General features: G+C 50.6%; 1 protein-coding gene across 5 annotated transcripts in view; it reads left to right on the top strand.

The window, feature by feature from the left end:
- robo3 (roundabout, axon guidance receptor, homolog 3 (Drosophila)) overlaps positions 1-12,477 on the top strand; it is a 134,426-nt gene that overhangs the window by 71,920 nt on the left and 50,029 nt on the right. For all 5 annotated transcript variants that reach the window (XM_035626705.2, XM_035626707.2, XM_035626706.2 and 2 more), the window contains exon 2: positions 1,154-1,480. In XM_035626705.2, coding sequence (XP_035482598.2) covers positions 1,154-1,480 — 327 coding nt within the window. The remainder of the gene's footprint in view (positions 1-1,153; positions 1,481-12,477) is intronic.

Below are 12,477 nucleotides of genomic sequence, written 5' to 3' on the forward strand. Positions count from 1 at the left end.
CCGAACCAGGCAATCCACGCCCTCTGTCCTCGCGCTCCCGCCCGATCTCCCGCCGTGCCTGTTGCCGCGCGGTGCGAGCCGGTGGGTGCGGCGACAAAGTCATTAAAAGCTGCGACAGTCGTGACCCGATGCTCCTCCTCGCTCTCTCGTGCGCTCTCCAGGCGGAGATTTCGCTTGCGCCGCGTGCTACTTGAGTTTGCATTATTGCTCTTCATACATAATTGCGCTACCAACACGCCGTCACTCAAGCCGATGGGGAGCGATAGAGGGCGGAAGAAAGCAATTTCCCAAGCTTGGATCGGGGGGGGAAAAAAAGGAAGGAAAAAAAATCTTTCAATCAGAGTCTGCAGACGGTATGAAAGCACTGACCAGAAACACAATATGTTCCTGCTGACGAGTAAGTTGCACCTTGCAGGGAGAGAGAGGCAACCGTTCTATCCAAAGCGCCTCATCGTGTGTTTTTACGATCTGAAATGTTTCCTCTTCCATGGAAAAGGGCTGTTTGAGCATACGTCAGATACATTTCAGTCGTTCGGTCAGCCCACTCCCCCATGAATTCGGATTCAGCACAGTTCTACCACGTTCACAAAAAATTCGCCTTTGGTTTGATAAATTGCGGAATTGAGAGCGTGTCATTTCACACGTCCTCTGGATTTATACTTTGAATGCGACTGTTGAGCAATTGCATCACACGCTGGTTCCACGCAGCCGTGTTTTTCCCGGTGATAAAGCCGTGTGTGCTTATCGGCGGCGGTTCCTGTGGAGAGAGGGCGGCGGAGGGCGTTCGTGGAAGATGTGCCGCCCACTTGCCTCTTGTGTGCCGAAGGCCAGAAGGACTTGAATGTTCTGTGTTTATTATACTGGCCCTTACTGCAGTGCAACCGCGCGCTTTACATTCTCAGGCTGTCAGAGATCCAAATTCATCACGTCCTCACAGTTTTTTTAATGAGACGCCTGAAAGGAAAACTTTGCATCATTTAGCATCAACGACAGAGCAGATGACTTATCAGAGCAGACGTAAAGTACCTCTCGCAACTCCCAGGAACATGGGACGGTGCGCTTCTCCTCAATCTGTCACCCGTTGCACCGCAATAAAAAAAATGGCTGCATTTGATGAACAAAACCCTAATCCCTGTTCTGGTGCTCCCTCCAGGATCCAGGCCCAGGCTGGAGGACGCCGCCCCTCGGATCGTAGAGCACCCGTCGGACCTGATCGTGTCGAAGGGCGAGCCGGCCACCCTCAACTGCAAGGCCGAGGGGCGGCCGGCTCCGGTGGTGGAATGGTACAAAGACGGCGAGCGGGTGGAGACGGACCGAGAGGACCCCCGGTCCCACCGCATGCTGCTGCCCAGCGGCTCGCTCTTCTTCCTGCGCATCGTGCACGGGAGGCGCAGCAAGCCCGACGAAGGTGTCTACGTGTGCGTGGCGCGCAACTACCTGGGCGAGGCCGTCAGCCGCAATGCGTCGCTGGAGGTGGCAAGTAAGTGGCGCGTGTGTGTGTGAGAGAGAAAGAGTATGACAAAATTACCAAGAATGACTGTTTCCATGAAAAGCAGTGCATTTCAGCTGCGGAGAATATCGCACACGCACATGCACACACACACACACACACACACACACACACAGAGGTGATATGTGAGTGCTTGTCCGTGTATCAGGCGTAAAATATTATCTGATGTTTAATGCGGTTCCAAGAATGAGAAATGCATGAAATCACAGAGGGATTTCACCCATAATGAAGTTGGCAGAGCGGCAGCTCCAAAGGCCTCTCTGGTCTCTTATCGTCGCCATCGCTCGGCGGAGCTCACGTCGGGCGCCGCGCCTGACCTCGGTGTCAGATCTCCTGGCAGCTCGCGCCCTGAGGCCCCTCTCCTGCCCCCGAGGGCCCCCCCCCCCCCCCCCCCGCCTTCCCCTATCGCCTCCGTCTCCGGAGAGCCCGGCCCCTGTCGGCTCGGGACCGAAAGCTTCCGCGGCCAGGGGCCTGTTAATGTAGATGGACGACGGCTCGCGCCGGCGAGAGGAGATAACGGCTGTCGCCACTGGACAGGACAGCTGAGAAACTTCCGTCGCGGGGAAGGGGGGAGGAGGGGTTGGCCTCGGTTAGTTGGCAGCCTTTCGCGAGCAGATGTTAGTTCCTTAAAATACAACAACCTCCTGTCAGATGGGGTGGTTTTTTTCTTCCTTTTCTTCGAAGCGGAGCTGTTTGTGACCGTGGCACTTTAATGAAATGCAGATAGGGCCAATTAAATCTTTGCTGTGAGATTAGGCCCTTACCTTTAACGTCAGAAGATCAGCAGAAAGTGTAACTTGACAGCAGCAGCATAGAAATGTTTATATGAATACAAATGTCGGTTTGTTTGTTTTTTTGTTCTGTCACATTGTGAGAAAATAGTGTGACCGGGTTGTTTTGGAAATGGATTTCAGGCCTGGCGGAGTTGTTTGTATCATGGCACTGAAAGTGTATGAACTGATCATATGTTCTGTCGATCTCGACAGCCCGCGTCGCAAAACTGAAATACTAAACACAAGATTGAGTCGGCTTGTCTACTAATGAGGCCCAAAATGAGTCTGGACGCCGCCGCGCCGCTTCCAGCTTTTTTGCAGAGAGAAAATCGACTCACTGTGGCCTCGCCCACCTTTTCAGAGGTGAAGCCATCTCAGGAATTCTCTCATTGAATTAACGCAAAACAGATGAATGTGCTGAAACCAGCTCCACTCGCGGTTGGAAGGCTCTGCGAAACCCTAGACTCCTGTCAAACACCTTGCGGCCGGGCACCGTATTCTTCCTGAAAGGCTCCGGCCCCCTAACTTAATAATCAGGCCGAATTTCCCCTGGCCGCCTCCACGGAGGGAGAGAGAAAAAACAGTCACGATCGTCTGCAAACAGCCGGGATCAGCGCGGGGTGTCCGTCACCTTCCTCGCGCATGGCGAGAAGAATTACCTTTCACCCCTCCTTGTGCCGTGTCGGCATCGGCATCAGCCGCTGCAGGGCGTCTGTGACGTAAGCCGTAGATGGAGACCGGGGCCGGTGGAATGTGTGGATGTGTTGAGAGTCCCTTTTCTCACCCTCCCATGAATATTCCCTGATGTTTTGTGTTCCGTGCCGCTGTCGAGCACTTCTTCTTCTTCTTCTTCTCACTTCCAAAGAGGCAGTTTTTTTGGGGGGCTTTTTTCTTGACCCGTGACTGGGGGACAGTGCCTCCCTTATTTCCTCACGTTGTGAGGGCCCTCGCCGAGGGTGACGGGGACAGGCCGATCCCACGGCACTGACGGGATCTCTCCATCTGTGTTTGTGTGTCCAGCCCTTTCTCTCGCCTGCTCTTGCCCTTGGGGAGGTGACATTCTCTGCGGCTGTGTGCAGAAGGACACAGGGCACAGGGACCACAAGTTGCCGTGCAGCAGTTGCTCTCACAGATAAGAAAAGCCCTAATCCTCAGTGGTAGGGGAAATACTGCAAGTGCGTGCGCGTGCGTGCGCGTGTGTGTGCGTGCGCGTGTGTGCGCGTGTGTCTTATTTGTGCGCCTGCCCGCACACAAACCTGCAAACACCCTTTTGGAGTATTGCCTTTTTGGAGAGACAGAGAGAGAGAGAGGGGTTGTAGAGAACAAACAGTGGCCGGCGCCAGCTCCCCTGCACTGCAGCGCCGGGACCGGAGGTGAGGCCGCGGGCCCACAGACCCGCCTGGTGCTGCCAGGCCAAGATGGCTTTTTTGTGGCACGGTGTCCCTTTCGCTCCCCAGCATGCGACGCGGAGGCACCGGGGGCAAATTGAGAGGGAGCCGCGTTGTGCGTCGGTGTGTATATGGGAGGATGAAGTCCAGAGCACAGATCCTTTTAATGTGCAGACACTGTATCACTACCGAGACACTTTCCTCATCAGTTGATCGACGAGTCCTCGGAGCTCAAATAAACAGAGCACTCCACGCTCCCTTCGCCGTGGTTTTAAAATATGCACACGGTGAAGAATTTCACCTTTAGAGTGGAACGGCACCCAGAATGTATCTTTACACATCAAACACCCTGAGCAGGAGGCAACGCGGCTGTCGAGTGTTTGACGGAGAGCGTCTGCTCTCGTCTGCTTGAAATCCGTCCGTTGTGGTACGTTCCTGTCTTTGTAAGAAAAACAAATCTATCAAGAATGGTATTTTACATCCTGCAGTATCAAACTAACTTCATACAGTATATCTCACACTTTGCTCGCCGAGATAAAAAACTAATATTAGGATTGATCCTCTGCGGATCATGTCGGTCTAGTAGTTTAGTATAAGTAAGAAAGAATGTGAATACCTGTTCATTTAAGAATCTATTAGAGAGGTCACTAACAAGTTTCTGGCCCTGATTAGATCAACCTCCACAAACCTGATGGTTTTCTGAAATCGCGGCCTTTTTCCTTGGAAACCGGATCTAAATTTCCCCGTGTCCTGATGCAGAATATCAAAAAAGCTCTTTAATAATCACTGGTTGTATCAACTCTTTTTTTATGTCCTGGGACGGACAATAATTTCTCGCTCACTTGTGCTTCGCAGGCTTCCATACGCTGACAGTCAGGCACTCGATAACTCATCAGGAAGTGTTCTGCTTAGTTAACCCGGTATGAGTTTCCACTTAATATTAACGTCGTGTTTGGTGAATGGATGTTTGATTCACGAACTGGGAGTTGCGAGCTCCGGTCGGTGTGTAACTGCACCTCGGTGGCTTTGCAGCGACACAGTGTCACGGCAATAACACGGGAGGTAAAACAAAAAAAATTATTCATGGACTAAATGGAGGAAAGAGAGAAAATTCAAAGAGAAAAGCTAAATTCTGTTTCATTCGTTAAATGAATGTATGAGATGCCGTCCATCATCATATTGCACTTCCCTTTTCTTTGCATCTTATAGGATGCGTTGAGAACAGATCCAATATAACTAACTGAATATTTCCAACTAGAACGTTGTATTTCCCCCCCGAAGCCTATCCGATTTCACGCATTCCCCCCCAAAAAACCTTTTGATCCTGAAATTGTGGCCGAAAAAAGTTACGCGCCAGAAGCAAAGGCCAATTCATGTCAGATGCATAAAGGTCGGTGCAGCACAATAGACCTAACGGGCCAGACACCCTTGGGTGGGGATTTGGAATTCAGAGGGACTTGCCCATGCTCCTGGCGGCTTTTTTCTTTTGAGTGTTTTATACCTCTGACGTTTTTATTACGCCTCCTACGTTTTCCAGCGCCTGGCTTTATGGCTCATGAATATTCATCCGAAAACAGGGGAGGGGAAGAGGCGCCTTTTTCCTGAGGTGCTGGGGGGGCGGAGTCGGATTTGCAAAAATAAAAGTCACTGGGGTAACCTCCAAGGGTTTTATGTCCCCCCCCCAAAAAAGAAAGGGAAAAAAACAGGCCCCACGGTCTCGTTTTAAGGTTGTTTAGAGGTCAAACCCTCACACGGGTTCAGGACGCAGCTGCCTGGTGGAATCCGGGGAATGAACAGGTGAAGATGTGATGAAACCCCCTGTCCCCTGTTGCTGCCTTTGTGTGAATGAGCTCGTGTCAGTGTGTGTGTGTGTGTGTGTGTGTGTACATCCGTAAGTCTTTGTAATGGTCGTCTGTGCCCACTTTCTCACCTGCGATAATCCTAAACACAGCGTGGACAGCACTGTCGCCAGTTGGATCCTCCTTTCTCTTTCTTTCCCCCTTCCTTCACACACACGCACACAAACACACACACAATCACACACACACGGGCGCGCGCACACTTGTCACTGCTTCTTTTCACCGGAAAAAATGGATTTCAGGGTTTATGGATTTGGACACGTGCAAAGGGATTTCGTGGGGTTGGGAAAGAGTTACGGCGGGAGCGGAGCAGAGAAGCGTGGGCAGGGTAGCCGCGACAGAGGCCATCAAGCGACCCGCTCTCCTGCTGCTGCCTGTGCTCTCCACACGCTGCCGAAGCCCTGTCCCCCCCCCCCCCCCCCCCCCCCGTTATTAACCCCGGTGGTCCGCAGCCATATGGGTTGTGAATTGCAGCTCTGCGGAGCCTGCTGTCATACACAGATCTGTGCATCCCCCCGCAGGTAGCCTCTGTTCACACCTGTTGACATCCTCCATCCCTGCAAAATATGTCAGTGTTGCTCAATCCACTGTTTGTTCTTTCTCCTTTTATGTTAACTTTAAACCTTGACAGGTTCAAAAGCTCTTCATCGTGGGGGTGGGGGGGGGGGGATGTCACTCCATGTGATAATATTAAAGCTGTAAAGAGGAACCGCTCCATGTGCTCAACCAGTTCTGACTGAGCCGTTAACAGCGGACGTTATCTGTGACCCTATTCAGAATTTCCAAACTGTCAGCCTCCTGCGAATGAGCTGATATGATCTGCTGAAGTGTAACGAGGGCGGCTGATCGTATCTGTCGGTCTTTTGGCCTGTCGGCGATCAGGCGGCTGTCGGAAATGACGGGAGGCCGTTGACCTGTGTCGCCCGCTCCTGCTGCACGTGACCGTCTTCAAGCGTTCCTCTCGTGATTGTCGCGTCGCCAGTCGATCGGAGACGCCGTCAGTGAGCAGTCTCCGCGTTATGTCTTTCTATTCGCCAACTTTGTTAGTTGCAGCAGGCGAGGACAGCCGGTTGTGTTAGTCAAATAGTGCCTTTTTGTACAGTTTAGTCTTTGAACAACGTGATAATGGGGATTGACGGACAGGCTGATTATCCTCTACTGTAAGTGATGTATGAGTTCCCTCCATCTTCCTGCACATCCACAGGAGCATGACAATCTCCTCCGCCAGCTGTCTGCGGCACTTTATCCTTTCAGCTCCATTTATCAACACAACCACTGTCAAGTCTTATTTTCTAATTATCTACTACTCATCTCTGTCCAAATCTGCTTCTTTTTTCTTCGTAGGATGTCATGAACTGTAGACATCAGGACGTGTTCATCATCCTCCCTCTTCATATCCAAAGTTATCCCCAGTCATATCCCAGTTTCCGAACATTGCATTGTGCACTGTTTTCCATATTTGCGAGGGATCCCACTGTACCAAATAACACCGGTAGAACTAGATTTGCAGTGAACGGATTTGAATTGCAATTTTCTCACTCTCCCATGACCGCCCTACCGTCCTACAGTGAAACGGCATGTGGCCGATTTCCAAAAAACTTGTCCTGGTGGACGTCTGTGGACAGCTCACTTTCCCAGCTGACCGAGATTCTGTAGTAATCCGATTCTCCTCTTTCTCTCAAGACTCAGTTATACTCTCACGCAGACAGGCACAAGGACCGATGTGTAGTTGTTATCATACTTTTTCTTGTCTCCTTTGCAAAGTGCATGTGCAGTTGGTGCAGTTGGTGTGTTAGTGGCTATTCAGACCGACGCAAAACTAAAAATGCATGGACACAACACATTCACGGCCCGGTCATTAAAATCGTCGAGAGCAAAAAAAGGGGGAGACAAGCTTTTTCCAAAATCGCTTACTGCCCCTTTAATTGACAGATTTTTCTGCTCTGGTGTATTTTTGGAGCATGTTTTCGCTCGTGGTGGAGGTTTTTCTCCCGCGGCGGCAGAACGTGGAGGCCTTCAGAGACTCCTGCAGGTTAACTGTCTGATTCCATCTCACGCTGCATCCGTACTGATCCTGCCGACCACAGAAACAATGACGTATTCACCCACAGTCGCTTAGAATGCACTCGTCTGCAAGTGGTGAATGCAAACATTTTAAACACGTACTGTTTTTAACAGTTTCGCCTCTTTGTCGGTCCAAGAAAAGAAACCCCTGCTCCTACTCTTCACCATTGGGGGGTCTCCTTCATGGTATTATCTACGATGAAGCAACCAACTGGGTATTGTCAGGTGTGTCGTTATGGACGGAGAGTCCCTCTGATTTGGAGCAGAAACCCTGACATGGTTGGAAAAACCATATTCATATCCACATACTTAGCGTGAATCGGTTTGTGTGTATTAGTATTCAGTCGGCTGAGCCAACAGAGAGGGGCTGAACTCTTCAGCAGTGACAGTCTCCGTTGCTTCATGATAACGAGCCCTCCGCTCTGCGTTGGTGTTGTGCGTGTGTTTGTCTGTCTGTGTGAGCTCTGAGGTGTATTCATGCTTCACTAATGGGATTGCAGGTCCCGGCCTCGTGCAGGACGGAGCCGGTGGCCGTTCTGATCTTCAAAGAGGGGGGGGATCAGATGGCCGGAGTGAGGCCGCGGGCCTGTGGCTAAGCCCCCCTCCGTATGATCCGACCGTCTGCCGGTCATTGAGCCAGACCCCACCAGCCAAAGCCTCCTCCTGAGGATAGCCATGAATTAATTAGGCGAGTATGACCAGTGGGCAGCATGTGTGTGTGTGTGTGCCTGTGTGTTGCCTTGTGTCACAAAGGGTTAGTGAGACAAAGGCAGAAGGATGAGATGAGCTGGGGTTGGAGGGGGGTGGGGGAGTTGACAACAGTTGGTGTGAGGAAGAGAATTAACCTACCCACCCCTCCTTTAATGACACAGCGCCGTGGCCACAGGGGCTTGGGAGAGAACAATGAAGGCCCCTCGCTCCAACCGTTGTGTCCAATCACGCCCCATTATCTCTCTGAGCTGCTGAGCTGCCACACGCACCAGACCCCTCGGCCAAATGACCTTTGCAGTTGGCAGCTTCCTCCGCTTCTCCCCCTTGTACTGCACTGTACGTGTCAATATATGTTTCTGTCATACACTTTATTAAGTATGATACGCCTGCCGCGGCTACACTTCCATAGGTCATAACCTCGGGTGGGGATAAGCTGCCCCTCATGGAAGTTGGCAGTCTTGTTCATTTTCAGGTGCGCCCCCCTCCCAATGCACTATGCATTTCAAAAGCCTACACTCACTACTACTCCTTTCTTTTTGATTGTATTGTCGGAAATTAAAGAGAAACCATGTGTGATTTGGCCATTTTCATATTCAATAAACCTGAATGCATTTCATGAATGCTGGACCCCCCCCGCCCCCCCCTGTCTTGATTAAGGATGTCATTAATTGAGATTCATTAGTCATCGTCTTATAGGATGCAAATGACCTCCTATTCAGGCTCATTAAGGGCCAACAATGGGGTGGGTGTGGGTGGGTGTGTGGCTCCAGGCCGCAGATTAAGAGAAAGAAATGTGAGCGAGGACGTCCAGCTGGAAACCTGGTCGGGCACAATCACACAGCACAGTAGCTCATACTGCTCTCAGGCTCCTCTGTCCCAGTGTTCGTCAGGTAGTCGGTGAAAATTAGGTGTTTCCACCTGTACATTTGCAACTTGCATGTGGTTGTATGATCCCTTCGCTGTGTTTTATAGATGTTGCACTGTGTGGGGACACGTGTTATACCAGGATTTCCAAGAACAAAAGAGCACTATGATGACATGCAACAGAGAAACAGCCTGAACGTAGGACAACTACCAGATGCACCAGTGATGCCAGACGGCCCGGGGCTCGAAAACACGTCGAGCAAATCCACCAGTTTCTCAGAAAAATACCACGAGGAGCAGAATCCTGGCCATCTGGGGAGTTGAACACGAGAGGACGATGCGATCAATGCGCGGTTCAAACAGAGCAATCGGACACAATCGGCGCGTCGGCGTGGCGTGGATAAAATGGCAAGACATTAGAGCGACGGAGGGAGAAGCAACTGGTCGCCAGTGCATGTCAAACCCACCAGATGGAGGCTTGATGACGTCGTGGTGGTTTTGGAGGCCGCACAGTGTAGAGAACCAAACGGTGGAGACATTGGTGACGTCCTCGTGCTCACAGGACGACGCAGCGTACAACAGCTGCTGGACTGTGGTAGCTGGACAGTGATGGCACCGCTTACTTGCCAGCTCATTGTGATAATTGGAAAACTTTGTTAAGACACAAGACAACAAATTCGAATGGGTGGGAAACTTATTCTAAAAATGTTGAATAAATCATGTTTAATTATTGGACACTCTATTTGAGTTGTTGGACGAGTCGATCTCACAGGACGACTCCTTCCAGGAACCGGAGGAATCAGCGCAGTAATTGGATTCTTCTCTCTGTGCCGCCGCCCTCGAGCTGAACCGGAGTTGTGTGCTTTGAATGTGATGCGGAGTGAGGTGGTGTCTGTCAGGAGAGATTTTAAGCCCAACTTTCAACTCCGATGCTGGGAGCATTTGGCGGAAAATTAATATTTGAGTGGATGAAAACATCCGTTTATTTTCAAATCCCAATTAGCATTATGTTAACCGACACAAGTCCCTCGCTGCATATGCTGTGAATCAGGGGTTTATGTTGTTCCCTTGTATGTTGAGGACTGTCTGCTGCTCTTCATATCAGAAACACCTTCTTGAGAACAGGACTAACTGTGGAGGTTGCTTGATATTTGTATGCGTGTGTGTGTTTTCTCATCTCTCTGACGGTCGCGCCTTTCTAATTCCCTGACGGGTCACAGCAGAGGGACTGTTTCAAAGGCCCTTTGTCATTTAACATTAAACTTTGAGGCTGTTTTATCAACAGAAGCGTTCGCCTTTCGGCTCTGTGGTCCGGCTGAAGGAACACGTGCCGCCAGCTCTTAGTGGCAAAAAAAGGCGTTTCAGGGGGATTTAGTCATATTCGACCTGTCTGTAGATGGTAAACACGAGGGCTAACCGCTGTGGAAAAATGCTTATTGATTTCTACCTCGTGTGTATTTGCACACGATTCATTCCTCCTTAAGACGCACTAGAAAAAAGGTCAGCGAATGGGGGCTTAAGTCATTCAAGTGGAGCTAAATGGATTTCTGCTCCAAGATCCATCTGTTTTTTGGGAGTTTGTTGACAGGGTGGAAAATTGGAACTGTTGCTCTTCCCTCCCCCAGTCACACCGCCACCTCCAGGGGTATGGGCAGGCGTGGCACACTGACACGGCAGAGAAGTGGCGTCTTCCCCAGCTCAGCGAACACACTTACTTGTGTATGACCGGTTGGGTTTTTTCAGCTGTAAGTTGTGTGTGTGCGGTCAGAGACAGCTGACGGAGGGTCAGCTGACAGGGGGGGGTCAGCCTCCAACATGAAGACGCTGATGTCGGGCAGATGACTCACCTTCTTCACCTCCCAGGCACCGCAGGGAGCCTGGGAAAGTGGACGGCTTCGGAATCAGCAGGCCGCCGGTGAAAGCGCACACGTGCAGAAAGCGACAGGGGATGTGCGCGTGGTGCGCGTGTGTGTTCACACGCCGGGATGCGCCGCTGAGAAAAAAACTGCCACTGTCAGGGTTCTCCTGCTCCCGCTGCATATTACATCTCCCTGCAAACATGTCATGTAGATATTCTTCACCAATACCACAACAAGCTTTTAAGAACACTGACTTCAAACTTCATCCGCACACTATGATTCCAGACCACAGACAAGACTGTCAGGCCGGTGCTGGTGTGTAGCGACCGGACAGGTACGGTGGGTTGATTAAATATGATCCACGAGTTGCCTTCTCACACCAAGTCTGTGTTTTTCTTTCAAACTTCAACCCCAAAACTTTTTGTTCACTATCAGAGTTTTTCAGAACAAGTCATATTGCGAATTTTCGCACAAATGTGTGTGAGGTCATTCATGCGTTAGGTTTTCATTTAAATTTTTTTTAATCAAATCACAGATTTGAAAACACATTTGACGACAGACTCTGTGTGCAAAGGCCGTAAGTGATGCAATTCAAAATGCATTTTGGCAACAGTCGTTTCTCTTACATCTCGATGACTGAAGTTGTGAAAAGGGTGAAAAAAGTAGAGGGTTGGAGGGGGACTCGATCATGTGTCACGGGGTGGCTTCGAACCATCGGCCTGGGAAGCGGTCGGCAACCAAGGGAGCTAAAACTCTGGAGCGCTAGCATTGGTTGCCAGCACGTCTCTTAACGTGTCCGCGAGTGAGGTCTACACGCACTGCGCTGCACACACCCGACTGGCTGACCACTGTTACACTTGCTCAACAAAACATAGAAGAATTAAAATTACATTGACTATATATACTGCTTAAACTTAGTTTAAAATTTTGTGTATTTTGTATGATCTGCTGGTGAGGCAGCATTGATCACTTTTGGGGATAACAATAATTCAGCAGATGTGCAGATATGAAGACCAGAAGGGGGGGGGGATCCCACGCATCTCCACCGGCAAATCGCGCGCTGATTATAAAGTATTGTGGTCTGACCACGACCCTACACCAGCGCTATAAAACTTCCCCTGAATGACTTATTGTCTGAGTGGAATTCTTGGAAGTGCTCTGCTGGCAGCGTTCCAATCCAGTGGTCAATAATTAATGGTTTGTGTGTGACTGTGTACGTTTAGGGTGGGGGGCGGGGGGGGGGGGCACCCATTGTCTGCGGGCAGCTCCGTTCACCCCATACCTCTCTGGGTCGAGAGAGTTAAACAGTGTTACTGGTTTTCCAGATGGGTGAGCTACAGTAGTCTTGATTGGCCTGTTGGGTCAGCTAAGGGCAGTGCGGGGAGGGGGTTGCTTCACAATGGGCTCCTCAGCAATTCCCTATGACCCTCTTGCCCCGCTTCCATAGGC

Source organism: Scophthalmus maximus, chromosome 2 (assembly GCF_022379125.1).
Source record: "Scophthalmus maximus strain ysfricsl-2021 chromosome 2, ASM2237912v1, whole genome shotgun sequence".
Classification (NCBI taxonomy): Eukaryota; Metazoa; Chordata; class Actinopteri; order Pleuronectiformes; family Scophthalmidae; genus Scophthalmus; species Scophthalmus maximus.